The sequence below is a fragment of the Adelges cooleyi genome, unplaced genomic scaffold (assembly GCF_023614345.1).
Source record: "Adelges cooleyi isolate 19-005CV unplaced genomic scaffold, UGA_ACOO_1.1 ACOO_flye_CR_arks_rails_tigmint_CR_PRNA_574, whole genome shotgun sequence".
NCBI classification, from domain to species: Eukaryota; Metazoa; Arthropoda; class Insecta; order Hemiptera; family Adelgidae; genus Adelges; species Adelges cooleyi.
This window is the reverse complement of record NW_026096268.1, coordinates 4,591,225-4,618,378: the sequence shown is the minus strand read 5'-3', so window position 1 is coordinate 4,618,378 and position 27,154 is coordinate 4,591,225. Positions and strand designations below refer to the sequence as shown.

General features: G+C 32.9%; 2 protein-coding genes across 4 annotated transcripts; one reads left to right on the top strand and one right to left on the bottom strand.

The window, feature by feature from the left end:
* Nucleotides 1-336: 336 nt before the first annotated feature.
* LOC126843661 (acyl-CoA Delta(11) desaturase-like) lies at nt 337-10,228 on the top strand. Its single transcript, XM_050581326.1, has 7 exons — nt 337-450; nt 4,383-4,681; nt 4,944-5,074; nt 5,611-5,816; nt 5,960-6,145; nt 6,376-6,687; nt 9,695-10,228. Exons 2-6 carry the CDS (start codon nt 4,411-4,413, stop codon nt 6,647-6,649), a joined length of 1,068 nt encoding a protein of 355 aa, XP_050437283.1. The 5' UTR covers nt 337-450; nt 4,383-4,410; the 3' UTR covers nt 6,650-6,687; nt 9,695-10,228.
* Nucleotides 10,229-10,332: 104 nt separating this feature from the next.
* On the bottom strand, nt 10,333-26,515 carry LOC126843659 (acyl-CoA Delta-9 desaturase-like). Of its 3 annotated transcripts, XM_050581324.1 has the most exons (6): nt 26,405-26,509; nt 25,416-25,501; nt 18,069-18,348; nt 14,682-15,018; nt 12,798-12,983; nt 10,333-11,541 (listed from the first exon to the last, which is right to left on the bottom strand). In XM_050581324.1, exons 3-6 carry the CDS (start codon nt 18,322-18,324, stop codon nt 11,214-11,216), a joined length of 1,107 nt encoding a protein of 368 aa, XP_050437281.1. In that variant the 5' UTR covers nt 18,325-18,348; nt 25,416-25,501; nt 26,405-26,509; the 3' UTR covers nt 10,333-11,213. The 3 variants fall into 3 exon arrangements, with proteins under 3 accessions (XP_050437281.1, XP_050437282.1, XP_050437280.1); XM_050581325.1 differs by lacking the exon at nt 25,416-25,501 and having other exon boundaries at nt 26,405-26,515; XM_050581323.1 differs by lacking the exon at nt 26,405-26,509 and having other exon boundaries at nt 25,416-25,692.
* Nucleotides 26,516-27,154: the final 639 nt, after the last annotated feature.

Sequence of the window (27,154 nt, the reverse complement as noted above, 5' to 3'; positions counted from 1 at the left end):
GCCAAAATGTATGCGTTTGATAATAATATTTTTAAATACCTCGCGTGGCTGGTATATTATATTATGTAATTTTTTTTATATTTTAATAGGAACAACAACATTTACACAACTCGATAGAATTTTTTTTAATAAATAAATATATATAGGGCATGTGTACATACAATAAACGAACGGCGTCTAAATGTATAATATTGATTATTTACCGAAAACAAAATTAAGGCTCTACCTATATAGCCGCCGATGATTGGATACCATTTCTTCGTCGAACACGGCCGTTTTGTAGTGGGGCCACGCGTTATCCGGACATCGAAAAACCAAGGAAAAGTCTAATAGGCGCGTTACACAAGTCATCGAGATACTGTCCGTGTCAGGTGAGACCTCCCAGTAATCCCCATTACAGCGCACAACGGTTCTTGTAACCGTCCGGCTTCAGTATAACATATTTTCTAGGTAAGTCCATTATTAATATTATTATTTATTTATTAGTTGTATTTTTATTCATTTATTAAAAAATATTATGTAACGATGTACAAAGAGTTGGCAACGAATTTGGGTTTTTAAAAACCCCAAATTAATAAAACGGTTGCGAATAGGATTTTTTGTGATAAAAAAATCGGCGAGTGAAAACGATACGAAATCGAAATTTACACCATACTACTACAACTAATTTCGACAAAAATGATTAATAGTATGACATTCTGAGATGTTAATTGATTCTAAAATTCTAAACAAAAAGTCAATGAAAATTGTTTAAAGTTAATTTTGAAACGTTGATAAACGTTTCGTTTCGGCAATAATATTTTTCCAAAAGACATAACTTAACTATCTTTTGTTTTTTTTTACAAGTTAAAACTCAATTAAGCTATCATAATATCATAATTATAATAATTTTAATTAGCTGCAGTTTTAATACATATTGTACATTTTCGCTTGGTAACGGTTTCAATACTTGTAAAAATAGGTTTAGATTATTGAAAATCCAGCTTAAACATTTTCGGATTTTGACATTATTTTTAGCCTGAAAATATTTATTTTTCCCGACTCTGTTGTACATGTTTTAAACCGGTGTTATTTAAAAATATATTTTATTATTTCTCTAAAAAACGACATATTTTGATGATTTTCGTTAGATTTTTACTTTGCAAACAAACCATCAGTAAATTCTTTACAGATTTATGTAGATCATTACGAATAACCCGTTAAGTTGTTTTAAAGTATAGAACTTGCTTGAAATTTCTTTGTAATTTTTTAATGTTCTTTGACATTTTTTTTCCATAAGGGTTTTAAGTTCAACCTAGTTTGAGATTAACTGTTTTTATCGACAACTAAGATTTAAAAAGCAACACGTTTTAATAATTAAAATTATTCCGAATAGCACAAATAAAGCACGTTGTACGCATTAAATTTATTATTATTTTTATTTATACATGTAGTACAATTGAATCAGTATTCGATAATAGTATTTTATAGTTGCTCCCATTAGCAACAAACGGTTTCGGTATATCAATTTTCAGTTAGAAACGACCGATATTTTGTTTCTGTTTCATATTATGTATTCCTCGTGTCATTTTGCTGACTTAGCGTAAACAATATAAAAACAACGAACTCATTGTAGAAATGTGTGACGTCTAGTAGTGGATCATTATTATTATTATGTTTAATTTTTTTAACAATGAAATTTGATTTTATAGAATAAGCGCATTTTATAATGCAATAACTACAATGGCGGTTAAGTGTTGGCATTTTTGTTTGCAATATTTGAAAATGTTTTTTTAGAAAATTCATCGAAATTACCGTCTTAAAGTTTAAAATAAATTGCATTAAACAAATCCGGTAATAACTTTAAAAGTAAAAATAAAGGATATTTATTGTTTGTAAACAATTTTAATTTACAATAAAAAGTTGTGAACAATAATATGACATTTTTTAGATCGCAAACGGCCTCTTGAATTATAATCCCATCAAGTTTTGAAATTTAACTTTGATACCCTGTTATTCGAATCATTTTTTATTTAATTGCTATTTCATATATTTTTTTGTTTTTAACAATTTTTGTTTCTAATATTAGTTGTTACACAGTTTTACAATTTTTACTACTTTTGGTTATTTCAGAGCTCTATTTGAAACTTAAATGGTAATTAACTTATTTATAATATAATATTTTTTTTAAATTCATCAGTATTGAATAAGTAATTATGCAAAGTTAAAAGTTGAAGACGTCAGATGGAAGCAAAGGTGTAGTGTAGTATTATTTTATCTACGCGCATTACTTAACTGCACTTCTCCCACCTACAATATTAAACGCTAATCGTTTTTAAAAAATAACTTGAGATCGATTATTGACTGAGTTGGCAAAATTATTAATTATGTTAGGTTAAAATTATGTTGAATGTAAATAAATAGATAATTCGATGATTCATTATGCGTTTTTATTGACGAATAATAGATAATTTTTTTATTTGTCAATAATATAATTCGAAAACTTAAAAACTATACTATTAATAGATGACAATCGGAAAAAAAATGAGTAACTAAAAGCTGTTTTTAATTTATTTATTGCGTCATCTAGTATAATAAACTTGTTCGACTCAACTCGATCAGTCGACATTTTTAGTAAATTATTTTTAATTTTTAATTATAATAAAATATATAGCAGACCCGGGCATTACTCAAATAACTTTTTATATAAAAAAAAAACAAATAATTATTTGGTAAATAAAATTGTATTTGTTAAAAACTCGTAGATATTTGGAAACTGTATCATGTGAAATAGACACAAATTAGTATCCAATATTAATAAATGTCTGTTATGATATTGATCGTTTATCCAAATTAGTCTAATGACACGTATCAAAAAGTACATTTACGATTTAGTATTGAACTATGAAATGTGAGAAAACAATATTGAGTGGATGATTCCGCCGCGGTGGCTGACAGTATTAAATCGGTCACTCAGTACACATAGTATCGAACGATAGAATGGAATTTTTTACTATATTTTTGTTGTTTATCAAACCGCGGGATAGATCAAAATACGAGACCGATCGTACGCGGAAACTGCGATTTCTCCATTTTATTTCTACTTTTTTTTTTGGCCAGTCCGCTTGTGTTATTCCCCGACGATTTATTTTCTATTTCCACGCGAAATTAAATCCAATTAGATTTGGTTTTTTTCGGCGGATATTTCGGCATTACCTACGCCGCGTTCACTCACTCCTTGCTCGATTGTCCATACCGGCAGTTACCTTGCGCACAGCCACGCGCTAAAGGCGCCACTCACTTTCGTCGCGCGCCCGTAACCTTATTATGTGATAACATTATTTTACTATTCAACCGTTACACATTCGATAATAACCATCGTAATGCTATAGTAACATTATTATAATACACAGCAGCCAGACTAGGGGTTTCGCAATGGATCTGCGATTTTCGTTTTCGCTCCACTATTGTCGTTGCCGTGTTCCAGTAACACAGTTCTAATGGAATAATAATAATAAAAAAAAAAAACGTTACAATGAATCGCGGTGCAGCGTTGTTAAAGGATAAATGCACAATGAATCCAAAACGGCTGTATAGTACACGGTCTCGGCAATAATAAGAATAAGAATAATACACCAGCGATACCGATCCGTATCCAACGTAGCAGTGTACCTAACCGGTCACAGTGAATATGATTCATAGATAGGTATACAAATATAATATACTACAATCTGCGTAGACAGCGAGTTGGCGTTAGTACTTGAACACGTCCACCATTAAGTTACACTATATAGTTTGCGTTGCGGGCGATGCGTACATTATTTTCCTAGCATATTTTGTTACACGATATCGACAAGAGTCGTTGATATGGTTGTGCCATGCCGGCTGATGGTTCAATAAGTCTTCAGTTGATGATAGTGAACTCTGTCTGCATTATGCCCTGTAGCAAAGGACCGCTAGTTTCGTTAATCTCAACATCCATTCCAGACTGCAGTGGCTGATGCCCAAGGAAAATATCAAATATCTAAGCATTTTGCAAAAATTATTATTATTTTTTTTTTAATTTTACAACAATGGCGATGATAATTCATAATGCATTCATTCATATTGTGTTTAATAAACTACCGAGTCATCTAATAGCAAAACTATGAGTATTTGGCTTCGAATATTTGTACATAACGTGTAGGTGGTTATTGTTATGTACAACTTATTTCCCAAAATAGTGTGTTCTATGACATCGAAATATATGTTCAGGGTATTGTAATTAGTATTGAATTCTCATCGACAGTGTCGGATTGAGTCTCGTTGGGTTTGTGTACGCGATATGTAACTGTAGAGCCTCTATCAGGTGCCATAAAATTCATAATGTTTAATATTTCACATATTGTGTTCTGTACCTGTAGTTATTTTGTTCAAATACGGTGCCCCATCATGGTACAAATGGGTGCGGAAACGGCCACCGTTACCGAAGTGGATATGCTCCAAGACATGCATTTGATGAAAAATGCGGAAAAGCTACACGAAGCCCAAGAAGATAACGACTCGGAGAACGAACGAACTTCGAAGCCGGCACCGCTGTCGTCCGACAAGCAACAGGAAATCATATGGAGCAACGTGGTCCTCATCACCCTCTTTCACTTGCTCGCCGTGGCCGCACTTTTCACCTACCTGTCCTCTACCAAACTCCCCACCATTGTCTGGGGTAAGTCTAAACATAAAATGTTAATCATGCTCATAATTACATTTTTAATCAAAACCATAATCTCCATGAAACTGCATTTTTTTGTAGTAGGATTTTAATCCTAACAACATAAACATCTATATATGTTCTTAGCTCTTATTTACTAATTAGTTCAATAAATGTCCAATCCGGCTCTTTTTAAAACCATATTTAGGTTCACAACTCATAGAAAATAATAATATAACATTTCAGTTTAATATTCAAACATTATCCTCTTTTGCAGGTGTTATAATCGGAGGTATCGGAGGATTTGGGGTGACTGGCGGAGCACACAGATATTTTACACACAGATCGTTCAAGGCGAAATTACCTCTGCAAATAATACTGATGGCATGTTACACGGTATCCGGACAGGTATGTTGTACAAGTCGTCTTCTTTTGATCTGTCGTCAAAGTTTTACTAAGGGACTGTTTGTCGCAGTGCATGCATTTGTGTAGGGCGAAACATAACTTTTGCTATAAAATACCTACTGCTTGAACGCTTTTAAGTCTCAAGTCTGGGCCCGCCTTCGGTGGAATGTATTTGTTTTTACCGCAAACGTTCGCCATTAAACCGGCATTTGGTTTGCTCGATGGTCAAAGCTTATATAGGATTGAATAGTGACCACATGAAATGATTGGCACCATTTATTTGTAGGTCAAAGTTCAAAGACAAACCCGTTTTAAGTATTAATATATTATACTCACTTGCTCATGAACGTTAAAACCTTGAAAAATTGTTACTCAAAACTGGTTATCATCCCCCTTCTCGGGGGCCGGGAATAGTAGACAATTAACGGCTAATAATCAGTTGTCTGCTTAGCGTTGGTAGAGAAATCGTTTTAGATTTTTAAATCGGGTTGTGTACACTTAATCTCACAAAGGTTTTTTTTTATATCTTATTTTCATAGAACTCAATACCCGACTGGGTTCGAGATCACCGGGTCCATCACAAGTTCAGCGAGACCGACGCTGATCCGCACAACGCCAACAGAGGGTTCTTCTTCTCCCACGTCGGCTGGCTGATGCAACGCAAACATCCCGAGGTATATCGCCGAGGCAAGACTGTCGACATGTCCGACATCACCAACGACCCTCTGGTGCAATTTCACACAAAGTACGTTGGACACACAGGGTTGGCTAGAATCCGGGTTGAACCTAAAGGCCGGTCCACACAAAAGGCAGCACTTAGCAACTTGCTGTGTTGCTTCCTATTTGTTTGGTTTGTGATGTCATCGATTGTGTGTGGTCGTTTTGCAGATACTTTTTGCCGCTCAAGCTGTTGCTGTGTTTTGTGCTGCCCGTCATAGTGCCGGTATTGGCATGGAACGAAAACTGGATGGAATCCATCGCCAGCATTGGAGTGGTACGGTACGTTCTGAATTTGAACTTCACGTGGTCCGTCAACAGCGTGGCTCACATATGGGGAAACAAACCGTACGACAAGTAAGTGCACTCTTTAAGCCCGTCGTGCCTTAAAAATTGTTTCTTAAAAACCACAAAAATAATAAATCTGACCCAATACATTCTCAACTTTGCGTCGACCAAGTCCTTGGGTAAAAGAAAGGCGATTTTTACTCGAACCGCGATTTTCCCAACAGTATACTGAAGAGATGTTGTCTACATGTAAGAAAATTGCCTAGATTGAACGCCTTGTGTTTTTTTTCCTAATGCAGGCGCATCCAACCTGTGCAGAACTTGGCAGTGTCTATTGTGGCCATGGGCGAGGGATGGCATAACTACCATCACGTGTTCCCCTGGGACTACAGAGCCGCCGAATTGGGTGGCTACATGTTGAACACGACGACCATGTGGCTGGACTTCTTCGCTTGGCTGGGTTGGGCGTACGATCGGAAATCGCCGTCCCCACAACTCGTCCAACAAGTAGCATTGAACCACGGCGACGGTAGTTGGCACGAATACGAGCCCACGCGTGATAAGACTTTATGAAAAAAAAACTCAACTCAAAATCATCTAAAACGTTGCCCGTAAGTACATACCTAGTTTTTAATTATTCTGTAGATACGCCAAACCACGAATCCTATTGGCTCCAGGGTACCTGTTAGTTATTAACCAATTATTTTTTTCAACTTGTGTCAACCGGTGTCATTAGGGTATCACCGATGAGGTGTAGATTTGTAAATGGAAAAGTAAACGGATTAAAAATGTATAGATACATTTTTCATAAGACTGAAAACTCTAAAGAATGAAACGTCAAAGGGTTTTATGGTCGAGCGGGGTAATTGTAAACAAATAGGGCAAGTATTGATCATGATCGAATCAACGATGACCGACATATTTTTTTCGGTAAATCGTTGTAACTTTCGGTTTTTAATGTGTTATTGAAATGGTTTTTTTTTTTTAAATATTAGCAACCGTTTTCGCCAAGACTAAGCGAATACTTGTAATGATTGATACAGAAAAGTCGTTTGATGTTTTTAAAGATGTAGTGAAGTCAAAAGTGGTATACTTTTTAATTGGAAGCGGCCTAAGGATGTCACGGAAAAAAAATATACATTAAACCAGAACAATGGCTTATGTTGAATGAACCGTTAATTCGGTGTACTTGTTTCCGGGGTAGGTACCGCTATATTGTGTGAGCTTAGTATCCGTTAAGTTTTCGGTTTGTTTCCGGTCGCGAATTGTAGTCCAGCAAAGGTTAACTCGGTCCGTACTGTAATGAGGGTTAGGAAGCGTATGATGGGTATACTATTATTATATACGTCATAATGTAGATAGAGATTCGCCAAAATTCACCAACTCTGCGCTATCATAATACTAACCGGGTGCGGATGTCCTAAAAAGTTTGTTTGATCATACAACAATATATATATATATAAAGTTAGATTTATTGCTCGTATTCTGTATGCAGGTACATAACGGATGCCAAACGCAGGGTCGGATTAAGCAAGTGAGAGGCCTTAAACACTTAGGGAACACGAGTCCTAATTTTCAAAATATTCCTAGAATACCTACGTTGAATCTGAAACTTGTAGCGTGTTCACAAACTATTACATTTCATTTTTCTAACTATTGTTGCCATTTCTAATTTTGCTCTGGTATATAATATAGAATTTCTTACGTTATATTAGCACTGATATATTGTCGATATCGTATGCCACCGTCAGGACTTCTTAAGTATTTATTTATTCATAGCTAAAAAAAACCTATATAATGGATGACAAATTATGTACACTTAATGCTGTGGTTGACAATGTTTATTTTACAATTTGCCGGTAATGCATCGGTGTACAAATATTCCCGATGAAACCAGTCACTTATTCTGAATTTCTATTGTGGTAATAGGTACATACGTACATACACCATCAGCGCTTAAACGATAAATGGTTGTGTAAACTTCTTGCCAGCTCGTCCGTTGTGTCAACAAACGCTAATATGTATAGGAACTAATACTTTTTCCTACACGATTTCAGAGTGACCAATATACAAAGTAGGTTTTATAAAAAAATTAAGTTCAGGAACGGTTATTTTGCGAAACGACAAATACCGATCACGTGTAACACGCCCTATTCAATTTCAATTGCACATGGCAATGGCTAGTTCTATTCGATTTTATCTGAGAATTTAGCCTTCTTCATAACGTTTTTATTCAACGGTAATTTAACTTACGTTAATTATCTACAAAAAAGATCATACATTGAGGTATTTGTTTAAAAGCCTTAATGAAAAATACAACATTTCTAACAGATTGCAATTAGCTAAAACCAATGCTTAATATACAATTGAGGCAATGCTGTTAAAGCTGATGAAAAAAAATAATGTTTCTGACAATCATTTTATTTTTGATGCAAACCTGAGAAGGTATCTTTTATTTTTTATAATACTGTTATATTTTTATTACCCGGATTTTTTCCCTGGGTTTGCTTTATGGTATTTGAGTATAAACACTGCAAATAGAAATGTATAGCTCAAACTTAAACGACAATTTATGTACACAAATAATTTTCATTTGTTTGTATAAAAACAAAGTATCCGACCGACGTTAATTATATAAGACTCGATCATAATCGATCATTAACGTAGAGTCATTGTGAAAAGAAAACACAGTATCTCATTTGAAATTGCTCTCTCTGCACATAAAATTACTCGCACTGTACATAGGAAATTAATATCGTTATACATTGTGTGTGTAAATTCTGTCCTAATCGATTTTCAAAATCATCGGTACAAACTGTGTAATTATCATGTATAATAATGTAATAATACAATATAAAAGAGATCACTACAGGTAACACAATCGTTTGTTTTGCATAATAACATTATGTATCTAATAATACTTTGTGTGCGAATAACATTTAAATTTTTGTAAAACACCTACGATGACAAACTTCCAAGCGACCTAATTAGTAGATGGACTGCGATTAATATAGCTATTGTTATTATAAAAATAAAATACAAACACCCGATTAATATGCATATATCGCAGATTTACTACAACGATTGTTATCAATTTAGGTAGGTTAGACTGTAATCTAAAATGAACTGTGCAAGAGTATGTCAAAACCTTGTGCAACTTCTACATTTGCAGTGTAATCGTGTGCGGCGCGCTTTGTTATATCCAAGTTAAAAAGTAAAACAAAATATTTTTATCGGATGACCTTTATTTATAGTTAAAGGTATTTTTGGACGTAAGGAATGTTGTGGATAATTTCGACGATTTCGCATTCAAATGATGATTCTCATTCAAGTCGTACAAGTATTAGGTAACCTTGGGCGGGTTCGATTTCGGCTTATAGCTTTGAAGGTGTACTACACTATATTTAATTACTACTGAAACATTGTAACGTGTTTTACATAGATTTTTCAAACATATTTTATTTGCTACTCGGGTTAGAAAATAATCATATTTTAAAATTGCCGTATGCATTTAAGCAGCAAACGTTTACAGCGGGTACATTGTACGATCAAATTAAACTAGTAAACTAATGTTTCTCATTATCGATATGTACTAATTTGTATTTGTATTTTTTTCAGCGGGTCAAACAACCACATTGATCCACAAAAGAAAATCGCTTTCCTGAATCGCTGAAAACGACACTACATTGTAAAATTAATAAGAGAAATTTCGTAATGTAACTGTTTTACGGTTTTCTTTTGAGCGAGGTTTTTTTCAGCGTTTGTACATATATTAACAAACAATCCCCCTTCCGGATTTTTTTAAACTCCGGGTAACCCTCTTGAGGGTAGACATTGATCACGCTAGGCAGGGCGTACATGTTTTAATTTAGACTTTCTGTTTAATAAATTATGTATTATAGTAAAAAAAAAAAATATATATATACTAATATAATGATATGTTAAGTGTACTTAGTTAATGTTCTGAATGCACAGATTTAAGATCAAAAACTGGGTGTGATATATTTTACTCTGTTAATTAAAACCATTATTATGTTTAATGTTAATTATCAGTACAACTATCTACGTGGAATGTGAGATAGTAATGTACTTGGACTAGTATAATACTAGTGTAATAGTATTATGTAAACAAAAAAATTGTTACTATATTATTAAATGTTATTTATAATCTATAAATCAATATATCTATGTATCATAATATATAGATAGTTTAAAATTTTTTTAATTATATATAAACACATGTATGTATAATAATTTATATATATATTATAAATTATCACTTGATGATGCTCAAATATTCGCTTAAGGCGTTATACATTAATAAAGTTATTTAATTTTAGAAACGCATTTCCTAAGAAAACAACATTTTTTTTACTGGAATACGTTTCTCTGAAATATTTTAATACACGAGGGTTTTACTCGAGAAAAAGAGGCACTGTTCAATGGTAGTGCGACTGTTAGTCTCGTCTCGTTTTTTTTTATGATCTAATATTACAACACTGATAATAGTTTTTCAACATTTTGTTTAATAATTTATTTTAGCTTAAACATTAGTAAACACAGTATAAATAAGTATACATTATGTGCATCAGTTGTAAAACTGCTAGCATTTATTAAAAGTATTTTTTATTCTTGCGTTCATAATACATTCGTCAGCGTAAAAAAGTAGAATAAGTGAATCTTTTATAAAAAATAAATATAATTAACATTTTAAAATAAGTAATAGGCGCTATTCGATAGTGTCGCCGACCAATAATTGGCGATTGGGAATTATTTTTCAAACGGTCAAAGATCGAATAATTACATTTTGTCGTTAAAAACCCCATTATAAATTATAACACACAATATATCTGTGTATATCATTATTTAGTTAAAGTATGATATGAATGTACAAAAAAAAAAACATTCTCACTAATAATATTGTAAATTCATCAAAAACATTCACTAATACAAAAAAAAGTCTATTATATATTATAAAATTAAAAAAAATACATTATAATTATTATTATTAAGTTCAGTTCATCGACTAAAGAATATAAAAGTATTAATAGTCATTTAATTAGTGGGGTAAAAAAAAATATATACTAATCAAAATTAATAAAATAATGAAATTAAAAAAAAAAAATTTTAACGAGCTCTAATCGTCGTTTTTCCGACTGATTTCTGCTATAAGTTTGTCGTCTTCGGTCATGTCGGTGTCACCCCATCCCCATACTTCCACCCGCTTGTTGGTGTCGTCGCCAGTTCTCTGCGAACGTTTTAGTACTAATGACGGGTTGGCCGTCTTAAGGTTGTAGGCAAGACCTAGCCGGGCGCAAACGTCTATGAAAGCGGTGCTCACGTTCAACCAGTAGTTGCCCAACTCGGCCGCTTTGTAATCCCATGGAAAAGTGTGATGATAATTGTGCCATCCCTCGCCAAAAGCCAAAAACGCCACCGTCGGGTTCTCCGTGGGAGTTATGGTTCTAAGTGGGCAAAAAAAAAAAACAGTTAATAATAACACAGTGATCGCCGTGAATAGTTTACCATCGCATCAAAGCGAAGTAGCTATTGTTTAAGGCTTTTTCATCATACAGGGTAATTCATTAAGGATAAGACACACATTTTATCTAAAAATAAAAACCTAATATGTTTCCAGAACTTTTAAAACTCAAATGGATTTATATAGTACATTCAACGCAGATAAAATAAACTTCACTATTTCTCCCGTCCTAAATTTTTAACTATAATAGCTTAAGAAGTAATTATCCTAAACTGGTTATCGACTAGTATAGGGTATCTTACCCTTTAAGTTTTAATAGTTGGAAGCCTCGAATGACCATCGATTAATACATTTAATTAAAGAGTACGTGGATAATTTCAAAATATAAACTTCTTACTAAGCATTACATGAAGAACTACAATATACCTATCGGTGTATAAAATACACCATGTGAATTAAGTAGCGTTTCAATAATTTAAATGATACGTAAAAATGGCTATTGGCAACGATGCAGTTCATTTTTAGGTCAACATATACAAAAGACACCATATTGTCATTCCCGAATTTAGAAAAGTATGGTGTTCTGAGGAAAATTGTTTTTGAGTGTCAATAATTAATTGTTTGGAAACATTGTAGGATCTGTAGACTTCTCTACCCTACCCTCATGTAGGGAGGGAGGCTTTTTGTCTAGAATTTCGAACGTATTTGATTTTCCGAAAAGTAATATGTTGTGTATTCCAGTTTAATGCACAGTTAAGTGGATTGAAAGCGGTCTGTATTTTTGACGTTTTCGACTAAAAAGCCTGACAAGATTTCGACTACTTAGGACAGTTCAATTTCAATACTGTAAATATATGAGCTCTTTGGCTGCTTTACTAGGTTATGTAGGCTTTATTGCGTTTTGTATGTAAAAAATTGGTTTTTAATTTTAAACAATTTTCAACTATAATTTATTTAATTACAAGACACTGAATTTTTTAAATGATAATCCGTTTCCTACATAACATAATTTTATAGAATTGAAACGCCTACTTAAGGTCTAAAATATTACCAAAATAACGTTTACTCGTTAAAAAAATACTTTGAAACTTATGCAAAATAATTTGTAAAGAAATTGACATGGTCGAAATTGATTAAAACCTCTTGTTACTTAAATATTTCCTATATAAAATCCATCCGCTTTCAATTCCATTAATAATAATATCTTCGCCTAACGTATAGGCAAACAACATTACTCACTTGTCGTACGGTTTTGTGCCCCAAATGTGTGCGGCGCTGTTAACCAACCACGTACAATGTAAAGATATCATGTAACGAGTTATGCCGACCAACAAGAAAGAATACCAAAACGGTTCTCCCCAACACCAGTACGGTATCAGAGACGGTATTAAGAACGTCACGAACGGAATGAGCCATAAATAGTACCTGGAAAAAAGAAATATTAATATTTTTGTCGTTCTAATCATAGGATTGTATTTCGACTTAGTGATTTTTAATTAAACTCGGTCCACGACGGCTATGATGGCATTTTCGATTGAGGTTATAAATAATTATAGACGAATCGTTGAAGAGTAAATGTTTGTGTTACTCCTCGAATGCCGTACTATAAATATGATTGAAAATTATTCTTATGGATCTACTCAAATATTTAGTGGATACACATTATACGTACTACTAATAGACAGGTAAATAAGTATTATAAAAAACATATATATATATGTCTTATTGAGCAAATATTTTTAGGTACTGATGGGTTCTAATTTTTGTACGATTTGGTTGCTTTTAGTTTGCTCTCGGTAAAATGGACATGTTGAATAAATAAAGGTAAGGCCAAAACCATTATCATTACAACATACTATAGGCTGGTATATTGTAATAAGTAATAACTAATAAACGAAATGTCGTACACAAAAGTTTAAAAGGTCAACCAACAGCTAATGGCCCAAGTTCCCGAAGCTTATAAAAAAAAAAACAAAAAAAAACTGTCGGGCCAGCTAAAAAAATTCTTTATGTAACCCAAGTCTTGATTAGGAGTTTCGATTTGTTTGCCATAATATTTTGTGAAAATAGATTCAGTGTTTTAGGTTGTTGCTCACCGGCCAAACCGTGTAAACAACAACCCGAGACACTTATTGTTTAGAATTAAAAATTACTTATTGATAAAAAAAAATGTATTTATAGATTCTCATGAAAATAACAGAGATGTCCTGTTGACAAAATGTTAATAATGTGATTAAATAAATAATAAGCACAATAATTGCAATTCGGACGTTCACGTTGAGTTATTATAATTATTAATACTTATACTGCTGTCTATTAAATTTCAAATGTCTAATGATTATTAAATATTTTGAATTAAAAAAAAATCGCATAAACCTTGAACAAGAATAATTGTTGATACTGGACACTAGTATTTTGCATGGCTATTTGTTGTTATCAAACACGAGCCAGTAAATTTGTTTACTGTCTGATTTTCTTTGTTTATATAATATTGAAAAACTTATATTTTACTTTACGTGAATTAAAATAGTAATTATATTACACTTGACGTACAACTGACAAAAATGACATCCTTTTATGACAAGACAATAAAGCGTTATTAAATTTAGTTTTCTGATTGTAGTGAATAATTGCGGACGATGAGGACGAATCCTTGACGAAAACAATAGAATATTAAAAATGTGTAGTTAATTGGAAATCGTCATATTATGACCATCAGGGCCACATTGTCGAATTTTGGAATATGAAGTGACGACAGTGCGGTGTACAAATAGAGTTAAGAAAATGTTCATTTAATAAACGAATAAAAATTAAAACAAATTGAACTCATTCAAATAAAAAGATAATTTACTATTCAATGGATTTTTAACTTGAATAAATTATAAATCACATTAATAATAAATATATTATTCCTTTTTTTTTCTCCAAATAACCCAACAACTAAATTAACCAAAGCGTCAACTATTCAGGCCTGATTCACCCGTATGACGTCGACAATAGGTATAATGTATGGCGTATTTTTTTTTTTTAGCATTTTTTTATTTTTTGGTAGGTATCGGTGTATTAGTTCGAGTAGGCCCCCCACCCCCAAAAAAAAGTCTTGCAACATTCGTAGGTTTTTACTTTTTCTGCCACATGACCACCGGATCGGCTTCCAAGTCCCGCATGTCGACCTCCTTGCCTTTGCCGGGCACGTCCGGGTGTTTGCGCACCATCAGCCAGCCCATGTGCGAGAAGAAGAACCCGCGAAGGGAGTTGTGCGGATCGGCGTCGGTGTCGGTGAACTTGTGGTGTACTCGATGGTCCCGGACCCATTCGTAGATGTGATTTTGGAAAGCCAACGTCTGGAACAACGCCAACAGTATGCGCATCGGCAGCCGGGCGGTGTAACACCGATGGGCCCATAGCCTGTGAGCGCCCACGGTAATGCCCAGTCCGCTGCACCATCCGATCAGGTTCACTGAAAAAAAAAATCCACAGCAAACATAACGTTAACAATACCGAAAATCTTAAGCATGTTTTTTTAATAAGTTATTCTTTTATTTATTAGTAAAAAAAGTTATCTTAACCGATTTGTCTTCTCATAGATTAGAATTTCTAAATTGATATTTAATAATTTTTACTATCTACGAGTTTCGCATCAAGTGGTTTTTTTTTTAAGTGATTTTATCACTTTCAATTATTATAATTCCTAAACACATGTGACTTTTCCGATCGCACTATGTTCTGTCCCCTCTATGTTCGACCCCACTTAAATGAATTTTTTTTTTTTTTTATAACATTATGAAAGTCCTTAAAAAAAATATTTAATTGATTTTAACGCACCGAAACAGATGTTTTAACGTCACGAGTCGAGTAGAAAAAAAAACCAATCGAACCAATCCATTAGCCTAAAGATTATTGCAAAATCGGCTGCTGCTTGCTGATGTGTTAATATACACTCTAGTAAGTAATCAAACCATATGTGCCTGGGCCATTAGTTTATCATTTTATCACCGTTGAGTTATAATATTAATTTTAAAAAAAATCACGCTGGTGTTGCAATCATATAATATAAATTGAAATATAATTTGACGAGACGAAACATAGTAGGTACATACAGTCGATTATACCTACCGCCGTGTTATTATTTACCGTTAAGAAACGGATATAATTGGTCTAGTGTGTGTGTATGATTTCGGCTTGTTGGGATTGCCAAAATATCTTTACTTTAATAGAAAAGTCAGATTTGAACAAATAAATAGAGTGTAATTGTATATATAAGTGTAAATACAAGGCAGTAGTTGCGTCAGCAAAGTGGTTCGAGGGAGTTAGCAAGTCTGTAGCAATATGCTGTAAATTAAAAGTGGTATACCTAATCACTTAAAAAAATAGTACATCATTGTAAAATTAATAGTTTTTCAGTTATAAATTCTAATCTATGAGAAGACAAATCGGTTAAGATAACTTTTTTTACTAATAAATAAAATAATAACTTATTAAAAAAACATGCGTGTTTATAACATGTGTTTATAACGATGTGATTAAGATTTTTGGGTTTTATTTTTCGATAAAAAAAAATTATTTGTTATTTAATTTATATGTATTTTTAGTATAGGTACTTAGTTCAACTTTCACACGGAAATCTAAAAACTACCTCTTAAGAAGTAAAAGAATTAAGCAATTTCAACCCTTTCTAAGGAACAAGGCTTATGATTTTTTTTTTTTTTGTTAACAACTCGTCACAAATACTTGAGTTCATCTAATTTATCTATCATTTGCTCTACAAACAAAGCAAGTTCTTATTTTTTTCCCCTAACGCCTTCTCGTTGTTAAACTCCAATTACACTGTTTAAGACTTATTCTCAGTACCCTTTTATAGCTCTAATGTAACTCACCTAACAACTGTTGTCCACTATAATTAAAGGACTCAATCGACTTTAACAAGCAAACCCTACCACTACAGACTTATGTCGGATAGTATTATGCGGAGTCATATTTTGAAAATGATGTTGTTTTTTTTAATTGGCGCAGCTTTCGTTAATCAAATTGTTCTATGCATACAATAAATAACTGAATTATATTTCAATGATAAAAAAAAATATTGTGACAGTAATATTTTTTTCATTCTAGTTTTTGTTAATGCATACATGTATAGTGCTCAGTCCGGTCTATGAAAATGAAAGTAGTCACGATCTTAATAGTATAATATTACTAATCTATTTCTGGCGGAGAACGAAAAGTAACAGTAATAATTACTGTAATGATGTCTAATAGCTTTGTGTGTATGTCTCGCACAAGGTCGATTGGTACGCTAAAAAATAAAAAATAAACATTTCCGAATAACCTACCACTATAGGGATGTCTATTTTACCTATTGCTCTATTTGCAAAATAATTACTTTTTAAATGGTTGCCCAATCACATTGTAAATCCGGTTAGTAAAACCAGTATATGACATGTAAATATTCGGCCAATATAATAATAATAATAATAACATTAAATAAAATATTAGTCTAAAATAATAATCATAATAACGTGGATACGAATAATACATTATTATGAATCAACAGGTGCGTTGACCTATTCGTACCGTTTGTTAAGTAAAAGCGCACAAGGTCAGCATTGTAATTTTTACTGTCGACAAATTGTCTAGCGATTGCGTTATGGATGTGCCGGTCGCCACACTACTTAGGCATATCAGATGCCTCTCGTAATGGTGTTAGTTGGAACACTCTTACTATGGTCTAAGGTCGCGTCCATTGCTAATTGACACGGTCATCGTTCGACAGGGTTTTTTTCTTTTAAAATAGTTAATGTTATATTATTATGTATTTGTAATAACCCGTACCGTTTGCAGTATGTAGATCACACGCAATAACCGGATTCATAACGTTAATGTATTTTACACGATGACGTATGCACACTTGTCGTTCGTCCAGTTTTTGGATTTTCGTTTTGAAAATATTTTGTCAAAACGTTAAATTAAAGAAAACAAAAACGAGTAACAGTAACTTTGTACACAAAAATAATTAGCGCTGAAAAAAAGGACAAAAAGATTTTTCCAGGCTTTAAATTTAATAGTTAAACGTTAACTTCAAAAAATTAAAAGTTATAATAATACATTTTATCTTAGGAATTTTGGGTGTAGGGCTTTGAGGAATTTCCGATCGAATGACGTGCTACTCAAATAAATCGATTATCAAGTAAACATTTATTTGTATATAAACTATCATATTTTAGTTAGCATTACCTTTTTATAAAAATTAAATTATTTCCAAAAACTTTTATAGTTATTTTAATTTCAAGTATCTTTTATTATAAATAGTTTTATTATATAAGTACTATATTATATTATATAAGTATATTAGTACTAAGCAACTGTAAAAGTGTGACTTTTTGGGAAAAGTTCTTCAACAGTGCTTGACTGGTTATTTTTTATTAGAAAATCCACAAGAGAGCAAGTTAAAAAATATATTTGAATTTACATTATTATACATTGTGGTTTTAAGCATAACACGGTTTTACTTACTGAATATGATCGTTTTGAAGTACATGTATCCCGACAATCCCAGGTATAACCCGTAGACGGCGGCGGTGTGTAAGATAGCAAACGCGATCACGTTGCGCCAGACGATTTGCCAGCGGTATCTTAGCTTTTTGGCCGGTTGCGGTGCCTGTTGAGGGCGGTGGTGTACGGCTGTCCTGGCCGAGGCGATTCGTTTGGTATCATCGCACTCGACTTGCACGCCAGACCATATCTGAGCAAAAGTCGTCGATGTGGCCATCGAGTTCTATGTAGTTGATAAAAACTGAAACAATTAACAGGAAAAAAAATGTATTTAAATTGATTTTCATGAAATTGTTGAAAACATTAAATTCTTCAGGATTCCATACTAAAAATGTTATTATAACGATAAACATTTTTAAGAACAGTTTTACCTCAACAAGCTTGCCTACGTTAGTAAACGAAATTAAAAAAATTAAGGAGCAACGCGATAGAAAATTTATTTATTCGCTATACATGGGATACACAAAGGTTAGATTCGTCTGAAACACAATGCATTTGTGAAAAACACTTTTTGAGTTTCATCCGAGAAGACATAAATTATGCAACAGTGACATTGGAGGAACAAAATCAAACTTGTTATTTCTGAAAATAGATAATACTTATCTTGATTGAACATATTTTACAATATTTCACAATTCACAACGACATACAATTATTGATTGCTGTTACAAAAGTTGTAGAAATATCTAAAGAAAATTATGTCTACTGTAAATCATATTTCACTTAACTCCACAACGATTTAACTAGTTTTTTATTTTTACATTTATTATCATTATTTTGAAAATGTTGTCTACCCATCGCTGCAGGCGTGTTGTCGCTGTGGCAAACTGATTTTATATTGCCCTTTTAGTAATAATACAAAAACAGAAAAACCTGATTTAAGAGCCGTCTTGTTCTGAACTAGTATAACCGTTTACCAACTCAATTACTCACCGACTCCAACTGAAGGGTCAGTGTCAAACATTTTCGGTTCGACCGACAGTACCAGTACTAGCCACAACTGTTGATTTATTATGCTGTCAAAGCAATAATATTATAATCATTTCATACTATTTTTACTAATCGCTTCGTTTTAATCTAAGGATTTATATAAGGAACACGCGTCGAGAATACATGTTAAGAATCGTTCATATACTTGAGACCTCGGCCTGATGAATGTCTTTAGCAAGAACTTCATTAACTAAAAATAATATAATATTTTTGTACTTTAACATCATATTTTCATGCATTCAGGCTTGAGGTTTTCAAAAGTATTTTTCCAGAGGGGTTTGCTCAGTTTCAGTTAAATGTGTTTAAAACACCAGGCACGACGCCATCGCCTTTCCTTTCACATACAAAACAACTCTGATTGGTTCCATCTGGTCAAGTCGGACAAGAAGTATATCCGGTCGATGACTTAGCCAGAGCTTAGTAGCATCTAACCTAGGAACGCACAGCCCCCACGAGTCCAACCCAGAGGCAGAGGGTTGATGCACTTAGTCAGCCGGACTTTTCCCAAACCTTTATAAGTAGATTCGGTTTTGTGGGGTCGTAAAGCCCAATACCGCTCCAAGGGGCACCTGCACACAGGTCAAGTCGGACAGTGTTCGTTAATCATAATTTACTTTAAATTATTGTTAATCGCTTTTTTTTTTAATAACGGAGTATCTCTATTGTAATTTGCCACGACGTGAATGGCCGGAAAAAAAGACAAATGCTGAAAACGGCACATCGTTTTTTAATGATTGGAAGTAGCTACATATATATTATACTTGTCCAATTGTATCATCGGTTCGTCAATTGACAATTTCCTGTGCAACGTCGTACGTCGATAGAATTTGAGTTAAACTCGAAGATAATGGGACTTGTTATTTTCCAAAATAATGCTACCCAACAGTTAACTGACTATTACTTTATGGACTGTCCCTTTTTCCACTGGTTGGTGACCATTAATGGTCGTATACTTAAGATGTTTGACGGAAAACGGGTTTTGTAACATTATTATTTCTACGAAAAAAGAATGAAAAAAAAAAAAGAAAGCGAGTGACTAATTACCGAATCGCCTAATGGCTTTCTAATCGTTTATTAAAATATAATAAATAATTAACGCTACCAATACAATATTTAATGGGGCATCAAAATGAGTTTTAGCAAGATTTTGGTATAGAATTTTCCAAAAAAAAGTCTAGTACAACTGTGGCGGCACTCGCTCTAGAGAGTTCAAAATTGAGACCGTTAGATCAGTAAAAAATACATAGTATTATAATATAATTAGGTATACTTACAAAAAAACGTATATTTATAAAAAAACAAAAGAGAAAAAAATGTTCTTTTTAATATTATACAATCCTATAAAGTGGTGTCAATGGACGCTCCCCTCCTACACGTCGTCACGTTCTAGTTTCAAAATAGCCTAACATACTCATTGTGTACAGATTGTAAATTTTCTTAAAAAAAAAAAAAATATATTTATACATAAATACATTATATATTTTGTTTTGTTTTGCTGTAAGGCAAAAGTCATACAAAAATTAATTAGCTTGTTTCCATCACTAAGTACCGAAGTCGGTGGGCGGTACTTAAAAACGAAATCGCAATAAATAAACTAGCCACTGTCATTAGTTTTAACCCGGTTAAGTTCGCTCGACGGTTGCGCTATAAACCCAAACGGGATTCGAACATTTTTCGATGAAATTTTCAACTGTCAAACGAGTATTTTGATTTCACTTTCGACGTAACAACTAATAAGTAATAACACTCGAGTGGCTTGCAAAGGACGTGCGGTCGGTTTCGACGATTTTACGATTACAGCCGTACTATGAAGCATGTTAATCGTTAATAATAAAAATAATAATAATAATAATAATAATGACGATAATGATATTAATAATAATGAGGATTTTAATGATAATGGACATTGCGAAAATCGCGTGTACACCTTTTAGTTTCGAAAATGTTTTCTCGAGTTTCTGCAAACCTGTAATGACGTTTAGACTTCGAGTCATTAACAATAGACTTTGTTTCAGAAAATGACTAACCGTATGCCTGTGCAAACGAAAACTGATTGTACATTGTTACAATAAACATAGGAAATGGAATTTCCAAACTTAACTCAAAAGACCCGAGAGATACAATACAATACATTAATAAAGTAGGTAACCCAAAATTGCCTTTAACTCGATAGCACTATTGGATATAATATGTTAATATGGTATTTTTTATGTGATTTTCCTTAAGGATTTATAAGCGTTGGATGATATTAGGTATTGTTAAAGAAAAAGATGAAAAATAATCGAAGACTCTGTTTTAACGTTGGTCAAGTGTGGTTTTGCCGTACACACCAAAGTTAAATAAAACATTTAAAATTTATGTTTGTAACTATATTTCAACAATAATAATAACAAGTTGTAAAACTTAAATATTTATGTTTGTGAAATTGTTTGCGCACAAAGTACTGGTTAAAATGATTTTTTGTTATATCTATCGAAGAACTTGTTATTTTATCTAACACGCGAGTCAAAGTTTGCCAGAAACTTTTATTACTTTATAGTATCGACTAGGTAAATATAATAACATTGAGGTTTATCGTACAAAATATTTGTAGTCGACGCAAACGTGGCATGTTTATAACAAAAATTAAATATCAACCAAGCTAAGAATAACTAGGAATTTTTTCATTTTAATTACCATTGCAAGACTAACGTATTGAATAATTTTACATTAAATAACTGCAACAACAATAATAAAATAAAAGTGTGATGTGAAAATTCACGAGTCGGATAGAATCAGTGTTAAAAAGCTAGAAAAAATGATTAACAAGTTAACCGAATTTTGTTTATGTTAGGTTTAAATATTAAATAGAGTAAAACACTTTTTTTTTTGTCAGCTGTTAGTGGATTTTTATATTAGTTAAAAAAAAAAAGTACTACAATAGACTACGAGAGCGCCAAAAATCAAGCTAACGTGCTTTCTAAAATATACTTATAATGCTATTCTAATTTTCTTTCATGTTCCTTTTGTAAGACCACCGTTACTCATAGTAGGCAACAGCTGTGTTACACGATAACAAAAGTGACACTGCAGAATTTGTTAAAAAAAAAAAAAACTTATACATTCTAAAACGATTTTCGGTAACAGAGTTTGCAGACCATGGCGTTTGTTTAAAATAGTAATTGTTCTATTGTGCATTTTATGGAATAATTATAAATTATTGACAAGTCTCGCCGTCGTTATGTCACCGTTAAATTGGCGCACGAGCCGAAAAACGATTATTGTGCCAGCACAGTAGTATGTTCTGTGTTGTTGTTTATCTAATTGTTGTGATTTTTAAATGCCAATTTTACTCAAACGCATGTAAAATGGTGTTCACTTAATGTGACCTAACGGTATTTTTAATAGTCGCGAGTTATTAAAAGTTACGGTTTTGGATAGGTACGAAATTCATGATCTTTAATACCAGTTCAACTGGTTGTTGGTATTACTTATAAATTATAGCGTAATGAAGATGGCGAAAAAATGACATACAAAATTCTACGACGGCTAGGTTTTGCAACCAGTCGCCATAACCAAATTAGTCCGATTTTATAGGATTCCGCCCCTGAACTTTGCATGCATTTTGTGTAGCGTATTTAGTTTCTAGTTGAAGTTTAAATTTATCCGAACCCCCTCAATGCGAATTTGCATCTATATAATAGTATAATGACAGCGCAACATAATCCGTTATCGGTTATTATAACACATACTATATTATGCACACCAGACAGATAATATGTTATTTTAAAGCTAATAATAATAATCACCGTGTACACTTTATGGAACGTTTGCATATTTTATAGTACTGTACTACGAGCGCCCGTTAATACTGAACGATTTTTCAATTTGACGGCCAAACTTACTAGAAAATTTAACTAAAAGTTATAATTATTCTGATGATGGGTTGTGCATGAACGTGCCCATAAGCCTCGAAGAAATCATTAAATATTCGTCGAGCCTTTTAATTTTATTTAGCGAGCCCGTAATTGGTCCATTACATTTTAATGAACCGATAAATTTATCAATTTTTCATACAACCCGGCCACAACGCCGAGAACTATTTTTTAAGCCTGGTAGAAAGAAAATCTACAAAAAAGAACTCACACATTATAAAAAAAACGATTCACTAATACATTCGAAGTACATATAAATCTAGAGCGCGGATTTTTTTTATGTATAAACATCTTTTTAGTGTTCCGCATGTACACCAACGGAATCACCTCGGTGCCTGTCTGTCACAGGCGTTCTGACAGATACTATATTTTGACGTGGTCAATTTCATTTCGGAATAGTAAGTACATTGTAAGTAGTGGCCCAAGTTAAGACTTTAAAAGTAGAATTTTGATTTTGGGGGTTAGCCTGCCACAGGCGTTTTAGTGGGGGGGGAGTCATGTATACTACGTCAATTTCAATTTCTGGCTTCTTAATTTTTTTTGTTGCCGTTATCAATTATTGATGTGAATCACTATAGTCCTCTACTTAGTAAAATAGTTAAAAAGAAAAAAAAACACGTTGGCGGTTACCTGACCTACACGTTTATTTATTGTGCCGGTTATGCCTTACGCCAATCGATAAATAATACATCTTTATTTTCGCGTATTTCAGTTAATAAGAATATATATTTGTTCATACCGCTTTAATAATAATGTAGTCCAAATCAGTAGGATGACAAAACCTTCTTTGCTATTATAGCCAAACAAGGCACGACTGTAAAATGATCAATTGTCACAATAATTATATTATAATAACAATAACACGAGTACAAAAGTAGTACACTAGTGCGTTTGGTTATTGTTCGGTCGGCGCAACATTATAATCGATATAATATTTATGTGTGGTCGTTAATTATAAATTTCTGATCAAATGTAACCGTGAAATCGGCCAACTAGGGCAATGGACTATGTTTTGTTGTTCGACGCCGCACATAAGAAAAAGTAAAAACGTTTCCTTTTTGCATTTGTGGCACATCACAGCTGTTATTAAAATATCAACAATGCTCTGTATCCGGAATAGTATACTACTTATAGTCATTTGAAAAACAGTTATTCAATTAGTTCTGATTATTGGCCAAATGGGAACAAATAGTTCTTAAATCGATTCCTCTAAATTTGTTTTCACCAGATAAAATGTTTAACAAGACTTACTCTTTGAAAATGATAAATAAAAATTGCACCCAATAAATAGACAAAGAGGTCTTGAAACAAAAAGCAATATATTTTTTTTTGTACTTGCATTCCAGACAGCAGCACGTCTTTAAACCCCTTTTATAAAATTTAACTTGTATAATCGTATTTGCTTTTTAAAGCAGTTTTAAATAAATTAAAAATATTTTTTTCAATTAACTTATATTAACATTTTAGTTTTATATTGTTAACTAATGTAATTTATATAGATATAATTATTATTAGCCTAAAAGCGCATTTAAAATTTAAAAATGTCTTAAATGACATTTTTATATAAAATCAAAAAAATATATATGTTCTAATTTTTGAAAACTTCATTTTTTGACTAATGTTTTTTCAACGGGAACGCGGTATTTGAATAGTATTTTACGTCCTGAGTGTTCTTGGAGTCTTATTTGAACTATTCAGTTTGTACTGTTGGTTACTAAACTTATAATTATTTATTTATGTTCATACCAAACAAAATTAAATTAAAATGTTAAAAAATAAGATGTTTGTTTATGAAAAGTTTCTAAAACATTTTAACGATAAAGTGAAATCGTGAAATTTTAAATAATATGTGCTTTGGGGTTTAAGGTATAACTTGTACAGTATAGGAGCCCAGATAGATGATATTTTTTCCACCGCTGCGCTGATAAACCCCGTGTATCTCCAGAGGAACTAGAAGAGCAATAATGACTCTCGGACAGTTTCTATACTTTAATTTTGACTGACAACTTCATTTTCAAAATTAATAAAAAAACAGTTTTTTTTGGAAAAGTCTTATCCACTAAAATGTTTTTAGATACACATAAATCGGATAAAAAAAGATAGTTTTGAGTGAATACTAACCATTGGCATTTTGTTTTTGGGCTTTGGTTTTTTTTTTGCAAACTCTACTTGTCAGGTACTGGGTTTTCAACACCTATCTACGCGCACAGAGTTGACTTGTAACATTAATGTTTTTCCTATCGAGGCGGCGTTATAGCGTTACCATAAAGTTGTGGATTACAATACGAGTTCTCTACAGAAATCCGCCGGACAAATCCCATCGGGATCCAAATACGAGTTTCCTATACAATCCCAGGAGCTGTTGTGAACGGTCTAACGTGTATTTTTATTGTTATCATCTTACCTGGAGCCAAGTAGCAGAGTGTGTACGCTCTTGAATGAATTCCACCGCGAGTCCGGTCGCGCCGGTCCACAGGCCCCGTGTACTTGCTGAAAACCGATTGGAAAATCGTTCGAAATGGCAAAATGATGGTATAAATAAAACAGATGTTTATGTACTGAAAAATAAAAGTCGGTTTCGCGCGGTGTAGACTATTGCCGACGGTTGTAATATTATTATTTTCTTATTGGTCGTCGTCGGCCGGTCGGTAGAGTGTGCGAGAAATGTCGTTTGGCCAATTGGTTACTCGTCGAGAGCCGCGGCCGTCAGGGTCGAATTTTCGTGCGTTTGAAAAGAATAAAAAAAAAAAAAAGAATGGGTAAAATGTACCTACTGTAGACGTAGGCCGTAACACATACGGCCGCAAGTAAGGATAGCACAGTGAACAAATTACAATATAATAAAACGAATAATGTTTTATCGTTCTACTACTTTCTACGCGGTCACGTCCGACGGTGCTAATATTATCGCTTTTTTTTTCAAACATTATAATGTACACAAAAATAAGGCAATTTTTTTCCACGTTCGATGCTTGTGCACATTTACGCGTGATAATAATAAGAATAAAATATCGTACATTGTGTGCACAATATGTTATGTATTTGTTATAACAGCTGATCTATTAACATAATGTATACACGGGCGGCGTGACGGCCGTCGTTTCGGCGCGCTTATGAAACTGTTTTTTTTTTTTTTTTTTTTTTAGGGAAACGGGTAAAAAATGGCAATAATGTACATATTATTAACGTTGTGATCGACAAGTGTGTTCCTAACGGGTATGGTAAATTTCGTGAAAAATTGAGAAACGCTAGTAGTATAATAATATTTTACAGGTATATAATTGTAATATGCGTCCCCCGGTTACATCACGGCATAATATTTTATAATAACAATAAACACTATATATAACTACAATATTGTCAAGTGTTTGAAATTTGAATCGTTATACTTACATATGCGATCGCGGAAATTACAGAATAAATCACTCGTCCGCGGCGCCGGCAGTGGAAATAACGCGAGAAAACTGAGTGCATAGAAGATACAATTACTTAAAATATAGTCTGTAAAGGGGTACGGAAGAGGTTTTATACTGTTAGAGAATGCCTATTGAAAATCCTATGCGTCGACAACTCTCCTTCTCACGACCGTTTCTTAGACCAACATGCGCAAGAAGGGGACATATTGTATTGAAAAACGGGACAGAATACAATCATCAAAATGCTGTTGTATCATAAAGCTATTATCTTATTAGATCTTATAAAAATCTACAAAACCAGAATGGAGCATCAACATGGGTGCACCCTGGACCTGGTCATATAAAATGCACGGATAACTAAATATTTTTAAAAATTTAGCACATATTATCAATATATTATCCGACGTAGAAAAAACCCTATACATTTAATTGGAAAAAGAACTATTTAATTAAATACTAATAGCAACACAAACATTTTATTTCCATGTATAAGAAATAAAAAAAGGTTTACTGACCTGTTCAATGAGAAAAACAATCCGACATCAGGCACGGGCCGTGAAAACTAAACTGTCTGGCCGCCGAGCTCACGGATGGACTACAATTATCCGAGCAGACAATGAACGCAGTCGTTTTTAAAAGTACAGGAACAGAAAACCGTTGATTATTAAATTCGGTCAGTTTTTCCTTGAATTCACTGAACGATCAGTTCGCGTAAATGAATTTTTTT

Excerpts from the sequence above, each read along its gene's own strand:
- LOC126843661 (XM_050581326.1), top strand. The coding sequence starts at position 4,411 with ATGGTACAAATGGGTGCGGAAACGGCCACCGTTACCGAAGTGGATATG. Across the intron at positions 5,075-5,610 it reads GTTACACGGTATCCGGACAG|AACTCAATACCCGACTGGGT; the intron begins GTATGTTGTACA and ends TTATTTTCATAG. Across the intron at positions 6,146-6,375 it reads GGAAACAAACCGTACGACAA|GCGCATCCAACCTGTGCAGA; the intron begins GTAAGTGCACTC and ends TTCCTAATGCAG.
- LOC126843659 (XM_050581325.1), bottom strand. The coding sequence starts at position 18,324 with ATGGCCACATCGACGACTTTTGCTCAGATATGGTCTGGCGTGCAAGTC. Across the intron at positions 15,019-18,068 it reads CTTCAAAACGATCATATTCA|TGAACCTGATCGGATGGTGC; the intron begins GTAAGTAAAACC and ends TTTTTTTTTCAG. Across the intron at positions 12,984-14,681 it reads GTGGTCATGTGGCAGAAAAA|GTACTATTTATGGCTCATTC; the intron begins GTAAAAACCTAC and ends TCTTTTTTCCAG.